Source organism: Notechis scutatus, chromosome 6 (assembly GCF_049901735.1).
Source record: "Notechis scutatus isolate UNSWTSFEM ecotype Mainland chromosome 6, rNotScu1.2, whole genome shotgun sequence".
In the NCBI taxonomy this organism is placed as follows: domain Eukaryota; kingdom Metazoa; phylum Chordata; class Lepidosauria; order Squamata; family Elapidae; genus Notechis; species Notechis scutatus.
This window is the reverse complement of record NC_142014.1, coordinates 83072116-83092819: the sequence shown is the minus strand read 5'-3', so window position 1 is coordinate 83092819 and position 20704 is coordinate 83072116. Positions and strand designations below refer to the sequence as shown.

Sequence of the window (20704 nt, the reverse complement as noted above, 5' to 3'; positions counted from 1 at the left end):
CACAGCTGAGGTCTCGAAGAGCGAGGACTCAGGTGAGGGGCCTGCATGGGATGCAGGGATGGGGCCAGGACCATCAGGGAATGGAGCGCGGCCTTCGGAGGTTGTGGAGGCTGGCAGCAGTGAGGAAGAGGCCCCCGAGGAGCCTGTGCTCAATGCGGGTGCATGCAGGGCTGCTGAAAGAGCAGCTGCAGCAGCACGGGCGACTTGGGAGTAAGGCTGCAAGGTAATGGCCCCTCCCTCAAGAGATTAAAGCCAGCTGAGAAACCGGAGTTCTTTGCAGGAAGCAAACAAGTTTTTGCACTCAAGCCTTGTGGATGTTCGGACTCTCTTATTTGGTGTTTGGAGATTCTTTGTGTTTGGAATATTTCTTGGCAACTTTATCTCGTGTTCTTGGCAGCCTTGCACCACCTTGGCGAGGCTCGTTCTTATCAGAGACAATTAGCTTGAAGCAGCCTTTTAACCGTGAAGGAACAGAATTCATAAAGAATCATTAAAAGGCCACCTGATGTGGCCTCCCCATCCCCAGTCCTACAGACCACACGAAGCCCTTAGATAAGCAGGAAAACACCAACACAAGATTGCCCCTAAACTCCCCTGAAGGCGTCACCTGGCCTGGTAGTAAAACGTTGGGAAACCGACCCACCAGCTCACAGAAGGAACTTCCACCCTCAACTTTTCCCCTCTTAATTTGCTGCTACCCGTCCCGCACAAGCCCCGGAAGTCTTTCCTAAAACTCCTAGGATTATATCCTGACAGTGAGAACAATTGACCAGTGGAACCACTTGCCTCCAGAAGCTGTGAAGGCTCCAACACTGGAAGTTTTAAAGAAGAGATTGAACAACCATTTGTCTGAAGTGGAGTACGGTCTCCTGTCTGGGCAGGGGGTTGGACTAGAAGACCTCCAAGGTCCCTTCCAACTGTTTTATTCCATTCCACTCCATTGCATATTCTCTATTCTATCTTTTCTTTCCTTTTCCTTTTCCTTTTCCTTTTCCTTTTCCTTTTCTTTCCATTCCATTCCATTCCATATTCTCTATTTTTTTCTTTTATTTTTTTCTTTTCTTTTCTTTTCTTTCTTTTCCTTTTCCTTTTCCTTTTCCTTTTCCTTTTCCATTCCTTTCCATTCCATTCCATTCCATATTCTCTATTTTTTTCTTTTATTTTTTTCTTTTCTTTTCTTTTCTTTTCTTTTTTCTTTTCCATTCCACTCCACTCCACTCTACTCTATTCCGATTTTCTATTTTCTATTCCTATTTTCAATTCAATTCAATTCCTATTCCCTATTCCATTCCACTCCACCCCAATCTAATTCTCTTCTCTTCTAATTCTATTCTGTATCTAACAAAAGCACTTTTAAAAAGCCTTAATGGAGACCCCAAGCATTGACATCTGTGATGTTGGGTTTCTTCTTTAAGATCAGAAAATGCTAATTGTTTAATTTGAAGTTTAATTATTGTTATTTTTTTTTTAATGTTTATACCGTGGGCATTATTGACAAAGAGAAGTTGTGATTTTTGTGCCTTTGGGAAATAAATTCTTGATTTCTTAAATATGCAATATGGTGGGTTTTTTTTTCCAGACACAGGTATTCCTCGAGTTATGACTGCTCTCTTAGCGACCGTTCAAAGTTATTGAGGGGCCCTCCCCAAAAAGTTTCAGTGCCTGCCCCCACCACCTGGGCTCGCAGGGTCCCATTTTGCCCCCCCCCCCGCCCGCCCGCCCGAACTGGCCTGCCTCTGGGGCTGTTTGCATAGCGTGGCCGTGATGGATTATTTTGTTTTGCTTGTCCAAAGGTCGCAAAAGGGGACCACGTGACTCCCCCCCACCCCAGGGATACCTCAACGGTCATAAAATGAGTCGGTTGCCAAGCATCCGAATTTTGATCAGGTGACCCTTGGAATTCTGGAACGGTCGTAAGTGTGAAAAATGGTCCTAAGTCACTTTTTTCTGTGCCGTTATAACATTGAACAGTCCCCAAATCTGAAGTAGCATCTCCTCCAATTTAAAATCCTTGGGTTTTTCAGCTGGTGGACTCTGGGTAGAGGAAGATCGAATAGAATAGAATAGAATAGAATAGAATAGAATAGAATAGAATAGAGAATAGAATAGAATAGAATATTAAAGAATAGAATAGAAGGAAAAGAATAGAATATAAGGAAAGAATAAAATAGAACAAAAGGAAAGAATAGAATAAAGAAAGAATAGAATGGAATGGAATGGAATGGAATAGAATAGAATAGAAGGAAGGAATATATAGAATAGAACAGAATGAAAGAATAGAAAGAGTAGAATTAAGAATAGAATAAAATAGAATATTAAAGAATAGAATAGAAGGATAGAATAGAATATTATAGAATAGAACAATGAAAGAATAGAATAAGGAAAGAATAGAATAGAATAAAGAGAATAGAAGAGAAGGAAAGAATAAAATAGAACAGAAGGAAAGAATAGAATAGAATAAAGAACGAATAGAATAGAATAGATTCTTTATTGGCCAAGTGTGATCGGGCATACAAAAAACTTGTATTTGGTGCATAAGCTCTCAGTGTACATAAAGAAAAAATAAAATACATTCATCAAGATTCATAAGGTATGACACTTAGTGATAGTCATAGGTTACTAATAAGCAATCAAATCATACTAGGAAACATAATAAAGCAATATAAATGGTAAAGATACAAGCAACACAGTTACAGTCATAAGTGGGAAGAGATAGTAGGAAGGGTGAGAGGAATAAAAGTAGTGCAGACTTTGTAAATAGTTGGACAATGTTGAGGGAATTATTTGTTTAGCAGAGGGATGGCATTGGGGGAAAAAACTCCCCTTGTGTCTAGTTGTTCTGGTGTGAGTGCTCTGTAGCATCGTTTTGAGGGCAGGAGTTGAAACAGTTTATGTCCAGGGTGTGAGATTTATTTATTTATAGCAAGAGATTTATAAACACCCCCTCGCAGAAAATGTCCAAGCCTCTAGAAACTCGATTGCAATGGGTTTCAAACATGGTGACTTTTAAGAGCCGTGGACTTCAACTCCCAGAATTCCCCAGTCAGCTTCACTCTATTGTGTGTAGGCATTCCGCCAGCTTTGCCACGACCACCAGCCATCTTCTGAGTAATTCTTTGGAGCCGCCATTATGGCAGGTGCTATGTGAATCCAGGTCAGGGTTGACTCCAGGAGCTCTTCCCACGCTGAAGGCCACAAGTCTGGGGCAGGAGCGGTCGAGTGACCCCTTCCTTCTGGCCTGCCCTCATGCACCGGGGCCAGATCCGTCTCCTAGCAACTCGGAAGGAGAACCCACTGATGTCGACATCTCCCTGCTGTGGCACGACGTGAACAATGGGGAAGAGATGCCAAGAACCGTAGCTGGGGATGGAGACCCAGCCAGGGCTGCTCCTGCCAATCGTGGTCTTGCTGCAGTTGTGGGGGACACAGGGCTACAATCCAGAGAGTAAGTAGGGTCTGGGGGAGGAGGAGGGGAGGAGAAGCAGGAGGAGGAAGAGGAGGAGAGATAAAAGATGGAGGAGGAGAAAGGAGAAACAGGAGGAGGAAGAGAAAGGAGGAGGAGAAGCAAGAGGAAGAGGAGAAGCAGGAGGAGAAGCAGGGGGAAGAAGAGGAGAGATAAAAGATGGAGGAGGAGGAGAAAGAAACAGGAGGAGGAAGAGAAAGGAGGAGAAGCAAGAGGAAGAGGAGAAGCAGGAGGAGAAGCAGGAGGAGGAAGATGAGGAGAGATAAAAGATGGAGGAGGAGAAAGGAGAAACAGGAGGAGGAAGAGAAAGGAGGAGGAGAAGCAAGAGGAAGAGGAGAAGCAGGAAGAGGAAGAGGAGGAGAGATAAAGATGGAGGAGGAAAGGAGATGGAGGAGGAGAAAGGAGAAACAGGAGGAGCAGAGGAGAAGCAGGGAAGAAGAGGAGAGAGATGAGGAAGAAAGGAGAAACAGGAGGAGGAAGAGAAAGGAGGAGGAGAAGCAAGGGAAGAGAGAAGCAGGAAGGAAAAAGGAGAAGCAGAAGGAGGAAGAGAGGAGGAGAAGGAGAAGGAAGAGGAGAAGCAGAAAGAGGAGGAGAGATAAAAGATGGAGGAGGAGAAGGAGAAGCAGGAGGAGGGGGAGGATAAAGGAGAAGCAGGAGAATGAGGAAAGGTGAAAGGAGGAGGAGGAGAAGGAGAAGTAGAAGGAGGAGGAGATGGATAAAAAAGGAGGAGGAGGAGGAGGAGGAGAGCAGGAGGACGGTATCTTTGTTGAGGCCCACGCAGTGTTGACTGCCCAGTAGGGTCCTGTTTTAAGTCCACCTCAATATCCTGGGGACACAGGGCATGGCCCAGTCGTGGGAACTGGGGAGAATCAAAGAGGGCCCATCAAAGACTCCCACCTGATCAAACATGACCATTTTGTGCCCAGATTGTCTCAGTGCCCCAAGCAGTCACATGGATAATTGCAAGGTGCCCTTAAATGCAGCTCGGGTTAATTATCTTATTAAGTTCAATTGTTACTTAAGACTTTAATTCCAGACTCGGAGTTCAGATTTGCTATCTCTAGCAGCCACACAGTCTGTGGGCTGTGAATCATCCACCCTTCATAGTTGTGTTAAAAAAAACACAACACGCCTCTCCTTTTATAAATACCAGGAGCGGCGATGGGGCTAAGGAAAGGAAAGGTCCCATCCATGTATCCTTTCTCACACGTCCTTGAGGAATTACGTCTTAATAAATCAGAATAAATAAGTGAGCTGTTCAGAGTTGTTGGATACCAGATGGGCAGCAAATAAATTTCCTAATAAAATCACAGTAGTAAATTCCGCAAGTTCCCATAACAAGCATAAAACCCACAGGAAACAGAAATGAGATACAAAAATACAATATATCCAGATGCAGATACAGGAGCACACTGGTGGTCTTCAAAGAGGCGAAGTTGCTCGAATCTTCTGGAAATGGAGAAGAGCTAACAACCCTGTTGAGCAGAGGTCTCCAACCTTGGCCCCTTTAAAACTTGTGGACTTCAACTCCCACAATTCCTGAACCAGCACCTGGGGCAGGACAGAAAACAATGGATGGAAACTGATCCAGGAGAGAAGCAACCTAGAACTAAGGAGACATTTCCTGACAGTTAGAACAATTAACCAGTGGAACAGCTTGCCACCAGAAGGTGTGGGTGCTCCATCACTGGAGGCTTTGAAGAAGAGATTGGACAGCCATTGGTCTGGAATGGGAAAGGATCTCCTTCTTGGGCAGGAGGTTGGACTAGAAGACCTCCAAGGTATCTTCCAACTCTGTTATTCTGTAACTGGAAGGAAGGCCAGGTTCTGCCCCGTGTACCCTTTCCGATAGCCGCCCTAAAGGTGTTTTTTCACACCTGGACTTTCTTGGCTTTTTCTATGAAGATGTTTCGCTTTTCACCCAAGAAGCTTCTTCAGCTCTGGCTGGATGGCGGGAAAGGATTGATATTCCTTGTAGATAGCTGGCCATTTGCATCCATTTTAAAGAGTCATGGAGGCCACTTGGAGGTTGATCTTTGTCCCCAGGGTCACCTAAGTGGTGCAAATGGCCGTGGAGCCTTCTTGGCTGCAGGATATTTTCTGCCCTGTGTCTCTTCACTGTTGGCACAGGCAGTCTGTGTTGCTTTACATCTCAACTTTAGCTTGAGATGTTTCTGATTCTATTGGATGTGTGAATTTACCAGATTAACAGAGTTGGAAGGGACCTTGTAGGTCATCTAGTCCAATCCCTCCCAGCCCAAGCAGGAGACCCTACACCATTTCTGACCGATGGCAGTCCAGTCTCTTCTTGAAAGCTTCCAGGGATGAAGCTCCCACAACTTCTGAGGGCAACTTCTGTTCCATGGGTTGATTGTTCTCACTGTCAGAAAGTTTCTCCTTATTTCCAGGTTGAATCTCTCCTTGTTCAGCTTCCATCCACTGTTCCTTGTCTGGCCTTCAAAGGTGCCTTGGAGAGTAGCTTGACCCCCCTCCTCCTCTCTGAGGCAGTCCCTCAAGTATTGGAAGGCTGCTATCATGCCTCCCCTTCACTAGACTAGCCATGTCATGCAATTTCATGATGGTTTGTGGCGTCTACCAAGATTTTCTCTGCCAGCTCCTTAGAGTTAGAAGGGATCTGTCTTATTTTTTTTATTTTTTTTTTTTTTTTTTTTATATTTTTAAAAAAAAAAAAAAATATAAAAAAAAAAAAAAAAAAAAATAAAAAAAAAAAAAAAAAAAAAAAAAAAAAAAAAACCCTCCCCCCCCCCCCCCCCCCCCCCCCCACAAAACACTTAACCCCCCCCCCCCCCCCCCCCCCCCCAAAATTTTCCTCCCCCCTCTTTTCTTCCTTTTTCCTTTTTTTTTTTTAATCAAATTCTCCCCCCGCCCCAGTCTGACTCATTTCTATTTCCCTTTCAGCCTGCGGGAAGCGGCCCTTGGCGCCCAAGCATGGCAGAAATGTGCGGATTGTGGGTGGCATCGATGCCATGCCAGGAATGTGGCCTTGGCTTGTCAGCATCCAGATCCCCTCTTCCCATGGACCTCGGCACTCATGTGGGGGGTCCCTCCTGGCCGAGCATTGGGTCCTCACTGCGGCTCATTGCTTCAAGACAAAGAAGAGGTATGTACAAAGTTGGCCTCTGACCGGGTCCGTGTAACCCAATGGAGTGTGTTGGAGAGCCACCATCCTGATTGGGAGGAGGGCTTAAGTGAGGGTTCAGCCTGGACTCACTACACAAACACAAGAGCGAGAGATCTGACTCACACCCCCTTGAATGCCCGAGAGCCTTATCTGGTTGTTCCCCGGCAAAAACTCCCAGTCAGCAGAGATTCCTGTACTATAGGCAGTGAACAATAAAGTAGCTAGTTTGAAGTCGATACCTGTGAGACTGATTAGATGTGGTGGATGTAGAAGAAGAGCCAGAACCAGAGGATGGAGTTGTGCACCATCAGCTTAGAGTTGTTACATTGCCATAAGCGATCCAAGCCTAAACCCTCTTAAATTCTGTTGACTGTTATCTGGCACCAATTTACTATTGAACTTCAGTTGACTAGATTCTTGGGTTATATAGGCTCGGACAATAAGTCCTTGCTGAACTGTATGGTCCTGATCCTTTGCATCCTTTATGTGCTTAGACCTAATGGACGGAATCTTACCGGACTAAAGTTATAAACTTTAGTCGCTCACTAGACGTGCCCTGACAGATTTCAGGATGTGGTTACCCTAACCTCTTCTCCCCTTCCCCATCCAGCTCTTGTCTTGGGCCCCACTTGGCTGTGCAGCCTCTTGTCTTGGGCCCCAATCTGGAATGTGCTGGATCTACCCTGGGAAACTGGGGTGCTCCCAAGATTCCCCCATTCCTTCACCAGGTGCACATCTCATCACATGCAAGATGTTCACCTAGCCAAGCCTAAAGAGAAACTGGCGATATAACCTAGCAACAATTATTATTTATCTGGGAAAGAAGAACCCTTCTCGAAAAGCTGGAATCTGGGAAAATTTTTCTCTCAAAGGTTCCAGTGGGTCTCCTACTAACTGAGCCCTTTTTTTTACTGCAGCTCATTGCATCTTTGGCGGATTGTGGTGGGTGCCACCGATCTCTCGAAGTTGCCAGACGATGTACAGATACACACCGTGAGCAAAGTTGTCCTCCATCAAGATTATAACCCTCTCACGGAGGAAAATGACATTGCGCTGATCGAGCTGGACAGCCCAGTGACCTTCAATGACTACGTACAACCGGCCTGCTTGCCTCGAGTCACGATGGGCTCTGAAACCAACTTCACCAACTGCTTTGCTACTGGCTGGGGAATCACGTCTGAAAACAGTAAGAAGAGGAACTTCCTTAGGGCCAAACGAGGGCTTTGCAAGCCCTGCACTGTAAAAAAAGATGTGGAGACTTTGGAAAGAGTGCAGAGAAGAGCAACCAGGATGATGAGGGGACTGGAGGCTGAAACATAATAGCAGGAACTGGGAGAGGGATGTTGGAGTCTTAGTGGACAACCAGCTAAAGAGGAGCCAGCCATGTGCAGCAGCAGCCAAAAAAGCCAATGCAATCCTAATTTGCATTAACAGAGGGATACAATCAAGATCAAGGGAGATACTAATACCATTCTATAAAGCCTTAGTAAGACCACATCTAGACTACTGCATCCAGTTTTGGTCGCCACGTTATAAAAACAGAGGTTGAGACTCTAGAAAAAGTACAGAGAAGAGCAACCAGGATGATTAGGGGACTGGAGGCTAAAACATAACAATGAATGGTTGCAGGAACTGGGCCTGGCTAGTGTAGGGAAGAGAAGGACCAGGGGAGACAGGAGAGCATCTTCCAATATTTGAGGGGCTGCCCCAGAGAGGAGGAGGGGCTCAAGCTATTTTCCAAAGCACCTTTGAAGGCCAGACAAGGAACAATGGATGGAAACTGAACAAGGAGAGATTCAACCTGGAAATAAGGAGAAACTTTCTGACCATGAGAACAATCAACCCATAGAACAGAAGTTGTGGGAGCGTCATCACTTGAGACTTTCAAGAAGGGACTGGACTGCCATTTGTCAGAAATGATGTTGGGTCTCCTGCTTGGGCGGGGGTGGGGTGGGGTGGGGGTTGGACTAGATGACCTACGAAGTCCCTTCCAACTATGTTAATGGTATCTGCAGGACATATATTGCTGAGTTCCTAATGAGGTTTCATTTTCTGCTGAAGCAGGCAGTATTTAATTACTCCACTCCCTTCAGAGTTTATGGAACAATAGTTAACCAAAGGTTATCCTTTGTTGCATGCAGGTTTTGCTGCTTGCGTGGGTGTGTGTGTGGGTGTGTGGGTGTGGGTGTGGGTGTGGGTGTGTGGGTGTGGGTGTGGGTGTGAGTATGAGGGAGGGAGGGGGGGAGGGAGTGTCTTCTAGTTAGTTCCTGCAATCTTAAGAAGTTCTAGAGATATTATGAAGTTTTAGCTCATACAGTGACCTGCCTGCCTCTACTCCTCTCCAATTAAGGCTCCAATAAGTTATGCTCAGAACAGAGCTGGAAGGGACCTTGGAGGTCATCTAGTCCAACCCCCTGCTCAAGCAGGAGACCCTAACCATTACAGACAAATGGCTGTCCAATCTCCTCTTAAAAACCTCCAGGGATGGAGTCCCCACAACTTCTGAAGGCAAGCAGCTCCTCATGGTTTCTCCTGAGTTCCAGGTCGCTTCTCTCCTTGATTAGTTTCCATCCATCGTTTCTTTTTCTTCCATCCATTGTTTCATGGTTTCTTTTTCTTTCTGGTGCTTTGGAAAACAACTTGACCTCCCTCTTCTTTGTGGCAGCCCCACAAATATGGGATCACTGCTATCATGTCTCCCCTTTTCTCTTGACAAGCCAAACCAAAACCCTGCAACCCTTCTTTGTAAGTTTTAGTCTCAAGGCCTTTAGATGAGATAACATTTAAGATAACCTCTATTGTTGTTTTTCTGGGCGCACACTGGGACACGTTAAAAATGAAATTATGTTGCCTGCTTTCATACGCAGCACACACCTCTCTACATAGATATGTATATACCTACACCCTAACATATAAATACATATAAATATTAACCATTATCCAGTTTTAACCCGCTTAGTTGCTCTTCTCTGCACTTTTTCCAAAGAGTCAGCATCTTTTTCATAACGTGGTGACCCAAACTGGATGCTGTATTCCAGGTGTGGCCTTACCAAGGCTTCACAAAGCAGGGCTCTCCAACCTTGGCGACTTGAAGACTTGTGGACAGCTTTGCTGGCTGAGGAATTCTGGGAGTTGAAGTCCACAAGTCTTCAAGTCGCCAAGGTTGGAGACCCCTGTCATAAAGTGTTATTGTTCTTGAGACACTTGTGAGGGTCTTGTTATTACCGTGTTTTCCCAAAAACAAGACCCTGTTATCTATCTATCTATCTATCTATCTATCTATCTATCTATCTATCTATCTATCTATCTATCTATCTATCTTTGGTTATTCGGGTTTCTCCCACGTAAAATCGGAAGTATCTGGCGACGTTTGATGAAGTCTCATTCATCATCTTCAGGCTTGTGTCTTCGGTTTTGTTCAAAGCCGAAGACACAAGCCTGAAGATGATGAATGAGACTTCATCGAAACGTCGCCTAGATACTTCCGATTTTACGCGGGAGAAAACCCGAATAACCAAAGATCCACATACAAATACCTGCGAAAACCTCAGAAAACAAATATCTATCTATCTATATCTATATATCCACCAAAAAAGGCACCAGGTCTTATTTTGGGGAGATGTCCTCCACTGACTAACCTGACTTGCATGCCTTGCCCCCAGCCTCCTTTTCACTGTCTGAGGCCTTCAGGAACTTCTTCTTCTGCGGCTGGCAAGGCTTTCCTGAGGCCCCTGCAGCCTTCAGGATCGATCCAGAGCTTTGTTCTCAGCTCCAGAGGCCTTCAGGAAAGCCTGGTCAGCCTTGCCAGCTGCAGAAGAAATGGGCCGGCCAGGCAGGTGTCGGGGTGTGCGAGGCCTGGCTACACCTGTCCAGGTGTAGGGCAGCTCCACCCCCCAATCCCCACCCTAGCTTAATTTTTACCCGTCCACTCTGGAGTGGGCAGGATCTTAATTAGGGCTTATTTGGGGAATAGGGCTTATCTTGGGCGCATGTGTAAAAATCAAGCTAGGGTTTAATTTTAGGGTAGGTCATATTTTCGGGGAAACAGGGTAGTTCTTCAATAATCTGGGGCATGGGGTGTTGGAATTGGGAGGAATTGTGAACACCCACGAGATAGCAGAAGCCAAATTCATCTACTTCCTTTCCTTGGAGGTGTGAAGACCTCTGATGTGTTGCAGGAAGCCAAACTGAACATCTTGGACACCCAGAAGTGCAACAGCAGCGATTGGTATAATGGGGCAATGAGCCCACACACCTTGTGTGCTGGTTATGAGGAAGGAGGGATCGACACTTGCCAGGTAAGGAACCCGCTACTCTTAGCCTGCTAGCCTCCGTCTTGTGTTCAATCCTGTCCCAAAGGTGCTTTTTCAGGAGGCAACTGGACTTTCTTGTTTTCCTTTGAAGAAGTTTTGCTTCTCATCCAAGAAGCTTCTTTTGGATGGTGGGGAAGGGAAGGATTGATACTCCTTGCAGAAAGCTGGTCATTCGCATCCTTTTACAGGGTTGTTGAGGCCACTTGGAGGTTTATCTCTTTCCTCGGGGTTACCGGAATGGGGCTCCTGGTTCCTGTAGTCTGCAATTTTTCTCTTTCAATGACACAGACAAACCTCCAAGTGGCCTCAAGGGCTCTCAAAAAGGATGCAAATGACCAGCGGTCTGCAAGGAGTATCAATCCTTCCATTCCTCACCATCCTGTCAGAGCTGAAGAAGCTTTTTGGGTGAGAAGCGAAACATCTTCAAAAGAAAAAAACCAGGGTTTGTCCAGTTGCCTCCTGAAAAAGCACCTTTAGGACAAACCCTGACCTGGATGACGGAGAATCTCTGCAGACTTGTGATCAATCCTGGATTGTTTCCCTTCTTACTTTATGATGAGGTGGCCCTTTACCCACAGTCCTTGAAATGCAAGCCTGCAGCTTGTTATCTGTGCCTGCTTCATTAATCAAGGTGTCCCCATTACAGTCAGTTTAAAGGGCAGCCTGACTGCCAGCCTCTGTTTGAAGGCCGTGCAATTTTCCGCTGACACAGGAAAATAGGATTCAAACAGAAAAATCAATGTCTTAAACAAGGAAATCTATTTTTAAAGGGTTGTAACTTTGTAATAACTGCCCGTTGCTCCGTTCCCCTTTGTCTCTCTCCAACAAGCTCCAGATTCATAAAAAGGTGACTCAATTGAGTCACAGGTTGAGGCCATCTTAGGAAAAAGGGGAGGATTGCTTTGGAAGGATGGAGAATGGAGTGGGAAGGGACCTTGGAGGTCTTCTAGTCCAACCCCCTGTTCACGCAGGAGAATCTATACCATTTCAGACAAATGGCTCTCCAATCTCTTATTAAAAACCTCCAGCGATGAAGCATCTACAACTTCTGGAGTCAAGCTGTTCCAGTGGTTAATTATCCTCACTGTTAGGACATTTCTCCTTAGTTCTCGGTTGCTTCTCTCTTTAGTTTGTTGCTTCTTGTTCTGACTTCTGGTGCTTTGGAGAATAAGTTGGCTCCCTCCTCTCTGGGGCAGCCCCTCAACTATTGGGAGGCTGCTCTCCTGTCTCTCCTGGTCCTTCTCTTCCCTAGACTAGCCAGGCCCAGTTCCTGCAACCGTTCTTCGTATGTTTTAGCCTCCAGTCCCCTCATCATCCTGGTTGCTCTTCTCTGCACTTTTTCTAGAGTCTCAACATCTTTTTTATAGTGTGGTGACCAAAACTGGATGCAGGATTCCAGGTGTGGCCTTTTATGCTTTCTTTTGAATTTATATTTTGCTGACAAAGAAATAAAGGCCGACTAGTATAGGTCTATACCCGTGATGGTGAACCTAGGGCATGTGTGCCACAGGTGGCATGCAGAGCCTTTTCTGCGGGCACGTGAGCCCCAGTCAAATTTACCTGCACTGCGCATGCGCGCTCCTCCCAGCTGGTTTTTGGCTCGTTTGAGGCCTTTTTTCGCCCTCCCGGATGCTCAAAGGAAGCCTCTGCACGCTCAAGAGGCCGAAAAATGGGCCTTCCGGAAATACCAGAAATAATGAAACAGGCCCATTTTTCGGCCCCCTGAGGCTGCAGAGGCTTCCTTTGAGCACCCGGGAGGGCGAAAAAGGCCTCAAATGGGCCGAAAATCAGCTGGGAAGTGTGCGCATGTACAGTGTGGGTAAGAGTGTGTGTGTGTGTGTGTGTTGCACATGTATGTGTGTGCGGGGTGAGGTGCATTGCATTGTGGGTGCCAGCACACGTGCGCACGCTATCACACACACGCACACTTTCGGCACACCACAACAAAAAGGTTCATCATCCCTGGTCTATATCAAGCTATTTAGCTCTCGTCAGCCAGCCATGCCCTTCTGGGATTCGAACCCAGGCTACTTATATATTAGATAGATGTATTAACCTCTAAGCCACAGGATCTCCTTGCTTTGTCAGCTGTACCAGGGGAGAGATTCATAGAATAGAATTTTTTATAGGTAATATAGATAATATATTCTTTATAGAAAATATTTATAGATAATATAGAATTAAGTGTTTTTTTCTGGTGAGACCGATCTATCAGGGCAACCTGGTCTACCCAAATATGGAACGGAGCATATACTCTTGGACGCCTTCTGTCCGGCCGTGGGATTCTACCGATAAAAAATGCTCCCATTTGGCTGAACCGATAGTAAAAAAAACAGCTACCCATTGGGCCAAACTGGTATTTCTTTCTTTCTTTTCCTCCCAACGATCAGCTGTTCTGACAATCAGCTGCGCCGGGATCCCTTTCACAGTCTTACTGCTTTGCCCAGGAGGCTTCCCTGAGGCCCAGGAGGCAAAAAGGAGCTCTGTGTGTGTGTGTGTGTGTGTGTGTGTGTGTGCTGTGCCCCCGCTCTGTTTTTGCCTCCTGGGTCTCAGGGAAGCTTCCCGGGAGCCAAAACAGCCTCCCAGGAGGCCTCCTAAGGCCCAGGAGGCAAAAAAAAACATGGAGCACGGGTGGGGGTGGGGGTGGGGTTGCTGCAAAAGGAGGAGAAGAAGCCACGCCCACCCAGTCACGTGGCCACACCCACCCAGCCACGCCCCTCAGAACCGGTAGTAAAAATATTTGCATCCCACCCCTGCTTCTGCCCCCTTTTTATCGCAACACTTTATACAATGCTGATCCTGCTGGGTTGGAAATGGGATCTGCTCGTTCCTGCCCCAACTTGATCACCGTTGAGGCCAGCAACAATTTTCCAGCCACAGAAGAACACCAGGTGAGGCTTTCCTGTTGGGCACGGCTGAGAGAACCAGTGAACAGCCTTGGTCAAAGGTGCGGAACAGATTTCACTCTCCTTCCAGCAAAGTTAACCTAAATATCTCCCCTTTCCTGAAGTCACCTGGGTTTTTCACACCTGAGGACCTGGGAATCGACACCCAGACCTGACATACCTGGGGATATCAAGAGCTGTGTCCGAATGGAAGCGGTGCCCACGTTCCGGCATGCCCCAATCCACTCCTTACACCAGAGCTCTCCAAACTTGGCCACTTTAAGACTGGCGGAGTTCAACTCCCAGAATGCTGGCTGGAGAATTCTGGGAATTAAAGTCCACCAGTCTTAAAGTTGCCAAATTTGGGGACCCCTGCCTTACACGACCCCCAACCATTTTTTCTAAAATGCAACTAAACCTACTCGCGGTGCTTTTACTCCCTTCTCACAGCTCCAACCCTGGAGGCTTTCAGAAACAGACAGGACAGCCCTGTGTCTGGAATGGTCCAGGGTCTAGGGAGCAGGGGTTGGGCTAGAAGTCCTCCGAGGTCCCTTCCAAACTCTATTGTTCTATGACAATTCCATGTCGCATTTCTCGTCTGTTGCCCATCACTTCTGACTCCTCCTGAAAAGTTGCGCGGGGAGATTCAACTCTTATGCACTTCAGACTTGCTCCGTCTATGCTTTCTCACCCAGGATCTTCAAGTAGTGTGTGTGTGTGTGTGTGTGTGTGTGTGTGTGTGTGTGTGTGTGTACATCAGAGACAATAGCCTGGTAGCCTTCAACAGGCAGAGACACATCCTGAGTCCTGCGCTTGCTTAGATCACGCGATTCTGCCACACAATATGCCTGGTTGCGAGGAAAAACAATCCGCTTTATTCTGAAGCCAAAAATTAGAGATTTGAAGCAACAGGTTTCTTTTAAATGTTAGGAAAATGCTCTAATATGATGACATCACTGGGCCGCCAGTCCTGACAAAGGACGGGCAAAGGATTGTATCAGGATAGAGACGGGGCATGGAAAATAATGGATAATTAGTTACCAGAAAGTCCTGGGTGAAGGTCCTGGGCTAGAAACCCCCTCCTCCCTTAAGCATGGAAACCGGCTGGGGGAGTTTGGGCCAGCCCCTCCCTCTCAGCCAGGCCTACTTGCGATGGAAGGAGCAGGGTGGGGAAGGGGAAGGGTGGGGGGTCTTGACAGGAGCATGGAGGTTTCCCAGAGAGGAGGACCCCGTTCCAGAGACTGCACGGTCCTAAGCTGGATGGGGAGGGAGGAAGAGGTTTAGGGGGGGCTGCGCTCCAGAGTCTCCCACATTTGGTATTTTAGTAGGTGGCAGCTTTAGTCTGGCAAGATTCCGTCCATTGGGTGCAAGCAAGCCAAGGCTCGGATTCTATGGGATGGTCTCTGGGCTTGGCCCGAGACCACCTCACAGGTTTGCTGCAGGGAACGTAAGAGTCAGGGAGATGAGGCATGCTTTCCCCCTTGAGTTTCACATTAAAAAAAAAGTGGGATAAAATAACAGCAACAAGAGCATCCCCTATGCAGGAAATGGCCCCTTAACAATACCGGCAATATGGTGGTCAGCCAGAAATAGTCTTGGACTGGTGGTCAATCCTGGTTTGCTTTCCTTCCTATCTTATGGTGAACTGACCCTTTCCACCCCGCCAGTCCTCAAAATGCAAGACTGCATCTTGTTATCTGCCTCGGCTTCATTTATCAAGGTTTCCACCTAACAATTGGTTTAAAGGGCAGTTGCAATCCCAACCTCTTTTTGAGGGCTGTGCAATTTTCCACTGACACGGGAACTGTGATTCAAAGAGGCAAAAAAAAAAAGTCAATGTTTTAATCAAGAAAATGTTGGATGATGCTATCCCAATAGTCATGCTCTGACCTTCCCCAACAGCATGACGCTGAGTCCTCGCCCTGATAAACCCCCTTTATTTAATTTACAGCGACTTCCTCTCCAACAAAGTCCCGGCCAACAGTCTTTCAAGATAGTTCCCAACTGCAGACCTTTATCAGGTTTGGAGAGCTGCCAGGCCGATACCTTTCAGATGCCGCAATACTTGGCAAGAACACAGGAATGAACTAATTGTCTCCTGCAAAACCCCACTGCCCTTTCGCTCCTCTTTTGTTCCATATGGGAGGCGCCATTCACTGTCCACCTGTGCCCTTACTCCCGAGTCAACCCTTGTTCTTTAGCTGTTCCCTTCTTCTGGCAGCTTTGCGCATGTGCACACTGGGAACAGGCTCCAGCTGTTCTTCTGCCTCACTGATCTCCGACTCGGAAGGCAGATGATAACTGTCGGATAGCCCTGGCCCCATCTCTGCCTCTGACACAGAGCCTTCCCCAGGTTCCACGACTGGCCCATGCTCCTCCCCAACCTCCTCACTGTCCGAGTCTGCTGCCAGCTCCGCTGACCACTGGTGGGCCACAACAAGTCATGTCCGACTCCTGGCAATTCTTTGGGCCAGGTCTCTCCACAGTTTCTGATCTTGCACTGCTTCTTTGAGTCTTTCTATGCTCTGGCTGGTGTCAGCTTTGAGGGTATCTAGCCACCGCGTTCCTTGGTGGCCTGGTTTCCTTTTATCGCTAACTCTTCCAAACATATTTGATTTCTCCAATGAATTCCCCTGCATGAAGTGGCCAAAAGAAGTGACATGCAATTTTCTTGATTTTGGCCTTCCGGCGACATGTCTGGTCTTATGCGCTTGCTTGTTAGTCACCTTTGATTATGGATGAATTGGTAGAAGCACTTGACTTCTATGGCCAGGGGCAAGAGATGCTAAAACCAATGTCCTTACAGGGCCCAGAAGTACTAATGGGTGATTGGAAGGCGACCGTTGGAGAAATGGATTGAGCAGCAGCAGAATAAAGTTAGTCAGCCAGGATGCTTCCTGGTGCATAGAACTGGCCATCAATTAATGCAGGGGTGGGATCCTACCAGTTTGACCCAGTTCTATAGAACTGGTAGCTCCAAAGAGCAGCTGACGCAAAACCAATTTGCTCCAAAGATCTTCTTTTCTTCGGTTGGGCCCACCTGCCCACCCGGGCTCTAGGCTGTCCTTTATTCCCTGTTGAGTGCCCTGCATCATCAGGAGAAGGTTATTGCTTGCAGGAGAAGTTGATTTCTACAGGTTGGGAAAGTGTGCACTCACCCAACCGGTTGTTATGCCAGCAGGATTCCACCCCTGAATCCTTGGTGTTGAAGTAAGAAAGGTTGGCCAGTCAGGATGTGCAGTTAGAACATAAGATCAAGCTCCAGGAGAGATTTAGTAGGTTCACTTTTTGGAAAATAGCGCCCGAAGAATGATAGGAAGGAATAAGAGACATTATGGAAAATTGAAATTTTATTGTTTGTTGCACGGTCAGCCAGAAGTTCAGTCTGGATTTGGCATTTTTGTTCACCTATCGAGTCCTTCCCAAGGACCTGGGATAGGCAGATGTGGTGGACGTTTGATGGGGTTACAACTGTTGTCGCAGGATGTCAGCTGTTCCAAGTCAAGCTGCCTTTCGCAATTGACCGATGGGGATTTTGTCAATGCCAGTGGTGTTCAAGTGGTGCTCTGGATGGTTTGGGATTGCACCTATCCCAGAGGGGCCTATGACTATTGGTACAGATAGTCCTTGACTTACAATAGTTTGTTTAGTGACCGTTTGAAGTTACACAACGGCACTGAAAAAAGTGCCCAGGACCATTTTCCACACTTATGACCATTGCTGTATCCCCATTGTCACATGAGTTACATTTGTATGCTTGACACCTGACTCACATTTATGATGGTTACACTGGCCCTAGGGGTGCGATTCAACTGGTGTAACTACTGGTTTGGAGAGCGTGAGCTTTGTGCACACGCAGAGCATTTGCTAATTACCTTCTCCAGCAATCCCTGTCTGTTAAACAGCTGATGCATGGCAATCCACTGTGCTGTGCCAATCAGTTGAGCTTGAAAAACAAGATATAAAGCACACCCTAGAGCAGGGGTCGCCAACCTTTGGGACCTCAGGGACCACCAAACCCATAATTTTAAATCCCACGGACCAGAGACCCTGGGAAAATCTCAAAAAAAGTCTGCCAAGAAAATTCCCCACCCTGTTTTCCTACTGATCGATCGTTCTTTATTTGGGATCACAGGATACCGTCTCCAGCTCCTTTCTCAGGGGGAGGGAGAGAGAGACAGAGAGACTTTTGGCTTCATGCAAGGAAATCAGCAGAAGCCACAGAAGTCTTTCTTTCTCTCCCCCAAACTCTGCCAGAAAGGAGTCTTTGCAGCCTCTTGGAGCAGGAGGCCTTGCAGGGTCCCAAAGACTCACTTCTGACAGAGTTTGGGGGAGAGAAAGAAAGACTTCTGCTGCTTTCCTTGTGTACAGCGAGAAGCAGAAGAAGGAAGAAGCAGAAAGAAGCAGCCCGGTGGCCAGGCCAGGTGCGTGGGATGAGTGGGGCAAGTCCCCCCCGCCCTTCCCCCCTCCCCTCACTCCCTCGTGTTGTGCACAGTGCAAGCAATGCAAGCTTTGTGTTCCCGCGGGCCATGTGGGTGGTGCAGCCTTGTGTTCCCGCACAACCTGGATTAATTGCTCTGGGGGTGAAATTTTGCAGACCACCAAAATTTTCTCACAGACCACCAGTGATCCCCAGCCCGCTGGTTGGCGACCGCTGGCCTCGAGCCCAGGTGAGTGAGCGGACCAAACAGCCGATCATTGGAGCAAACCTAACCGGTTTGCTTTCAGCTGATTCTGGGAGCCCTCTGGTTTGCCCAAACCGGGCCGAACCGGTAGAATCCCACCCCGACTGTCCCAGGATCATGTGACCATATTTTGTGACCTTCTGACAAGTCAAGGGGGAAGCCAGATTCACTTCACAACTGTGTCACTAATTGAACAACTGCAGTGATTCACTTAACAGCGGTGGCAAGAAAAGTAGTAAAATGGGAGAAAACTCACTTAACAAATTTCCTGCTTAGCAACATAAATCCTGGGCTTGATTGTGGTCATAAGTCAAGGTCTACCATCACCCTAGTTTCCCCCTTTCCCTTTTGCCTAACTGACGTTGTTTCCCCTTTTCCTTCTCTCCCTGCAGGGGGACAGCGGAGGCCCGTTGATGTGCAAGACGTCGCCCACTTCTCTCTTCTACATTTTGGGGGTCACCAGCTGGGGAAAAGGCTGTGGTCAGGCCAACAGCCCTGGAATTTACACTTCTGTCCAGCAATTCCTGGAGTGGATCGTGGGAGAAATGATTGAAATCGATGAAGGAACAGCCTCAGGGGAGAAACACCCCCTAAAGCATAGACCGAAGGGCTCCGTGACCCTCCTTCCTATAAAGACGGCGGCTTCCCAACCCCTAGAATATCTGGAAGGAAACTACATAGACAGCTCTAGGGAACCCTTCCTCACAGCCAACGAGGAGGAGGATCAGCAAGAGGAGGCCACGTGGAAGGCTCTGCCGAGAGAAACAGAGCCCACCATTGCTCTCCAAGAGCCCGTCGTTCCTTCGGGGTTCTTACCGCCATCTCTAGAACCTCCCTACATCCCTGTGGAGCAACTGGTCACCTTGGAACCGCCCTTCTATCCTAAAGAAATCTCCCCCACCGCTTTGCCTCTTCCCTATATCCCTAGAGAAATCCCCCCGACATCTATGAAGCCCCCGTTCATTCCTCCTGAAGTCAAGATCAGTATGGAACCCCCATACATCCCCGAACAGGAGCCTTATATCACTCCAGAGCCCCCCGTCCTCCCCACGCAACCTGAATATGTCTCCCCCCTATTAGCTGACAAGACAAGGGCCCATCTCTTCATATTTGCACGGACCTCTTCTAGAAGAGCTCCAGAACCTCCCTATATTCTCTCGCAAACCCCCACTCTGTGGAGGAACCCTACATTCCTCGGGATCCCCTTACACTGCCCCAGACCCCCATACACTCCTCCAGATCTCCCAGGCACTTCTCTAGTTCCCCCCACACTCCTCCGCGCCTTCGGTTTATCCCCCCAGCGGCAACAATCCCTCTGGAGCCCCCTACGTTCCTCCTGAGACCCATCACCGCATTGAGCAACCTTATACACCGCCAGAAGGCCTCTATGTTCCTCCAGAGCCCCCCTTTGTTCCTCCAGAGAGCCCTAAGTCATTGGAGCATCCCTACACCCCCCAGCAGCCCCCATACACTCCTCTAGAGCCTCCCTTCATTCCCGAAGAGGAAATCGCCCTCCTGGAGCAACCGTATCTTCCTCCAGCGAGACCTCCGTACATGAAGCCTCCTCCCAGGCACCTCCTGGCTCCCACATGGTTTCCACGCAACTCTGTGAAGAGAGAAGCACCTCCGGAGCCCTTGGACCTTCCTCCAGAGAAGGTTGGCTTTCTAGAGTCCTTCTCTGCCCCCCGAAGGAAAAGTCACTCCCTGGAGCCACCAAAGATGCCTCCGAGGGATGTCCCTCCACAGCTCTTAGCTGGTCCCCCAGCCGGCCCACAAAAGGCCCCATATCTCACTCCAGAGGTATTTGAACTCCAACAGCAGCAAGAAGCTCCGCCAGACAAACTCTGAAACCCTCACATCTTCCCAAGAGGTGATGAATGAGCACGAGGGTGGAGCCCATGGCCTCTCTACTGGAAGCCCTGGGAGATCCGCTGTGAGCCAGAGGACCTGTGACGGGACTCCATCAATGGGTTGATCAAGAAAGGAGCAGCCAACTTTGGTCCAGCCTGTCAGGACCCCTTCAAATAACCCCATCACGGTGCCAGCGAGCGAAAAAGCCAGCTGCAACCATCGTTGCTTCTGTTTGGGCAAAGCTGTTTCTCCTAATGGATTTTTGTTGTTACTATTATTATTTTTAAAAGGATGCTATTTAAGCTGCCCTGGGAAACCTTTGACAGGGAAGGTATATAAACCAACAGATCTAATCTTGGAGTATT

General features: G+C 47.8%; 1 protein-coding gene across 1 annotated transcript; it reads left to right on the top strand.

Moving 5' to 3' along the window:
* The first annotated feature begins 3366 nt into the window (after nucleotides 1-3366).
* LOC148130302 (uncharacterized) lies at nucleotides 3367-20336 on the top strand. The gene is made up of 6 exons (XM_087969172.1): nucleotides 3367-3445; nucleotides 6383-6584; nucleotides 7523-7791; nucleotides 10758-10903; nucleotides 18881-19662; nucleotides 19790-20336. The coding sequence occupies exons 1-6, from the start codon at nucleotides 3367-3369 to the stop codon at nucleotides 20334-20336; spliced, it is 2025 nt and encodes a 674-aa protein (XP_087825298.1).
* Nucleotides 20337-20704: the final 368 nt, after the last annotated feature.

Coding starts and splice junctions, on each gene's coding strand:
- LOC148130302 (XM_087969172.1), top strand. CDS start 3,367: ATGGAGACCCAGCCAGGGCTGCTCCTGCCAATCGTGGTCTTGCTGCAG. Junction 7,792..10,757: donor GGGAATCACGTCTGAAAACA/GTAAGAAGAGGA, acceptor CTTTCCTTGGAG/GTGTGAAGACCTCTGATGTG. Junction 10,904..18,880: donor GAGGGATCGACACTTGCCAG/GTAAGGAACCCG, acceptor CTCTCCCTGCAG/GGGGACAGCGGAGGCCCGTT.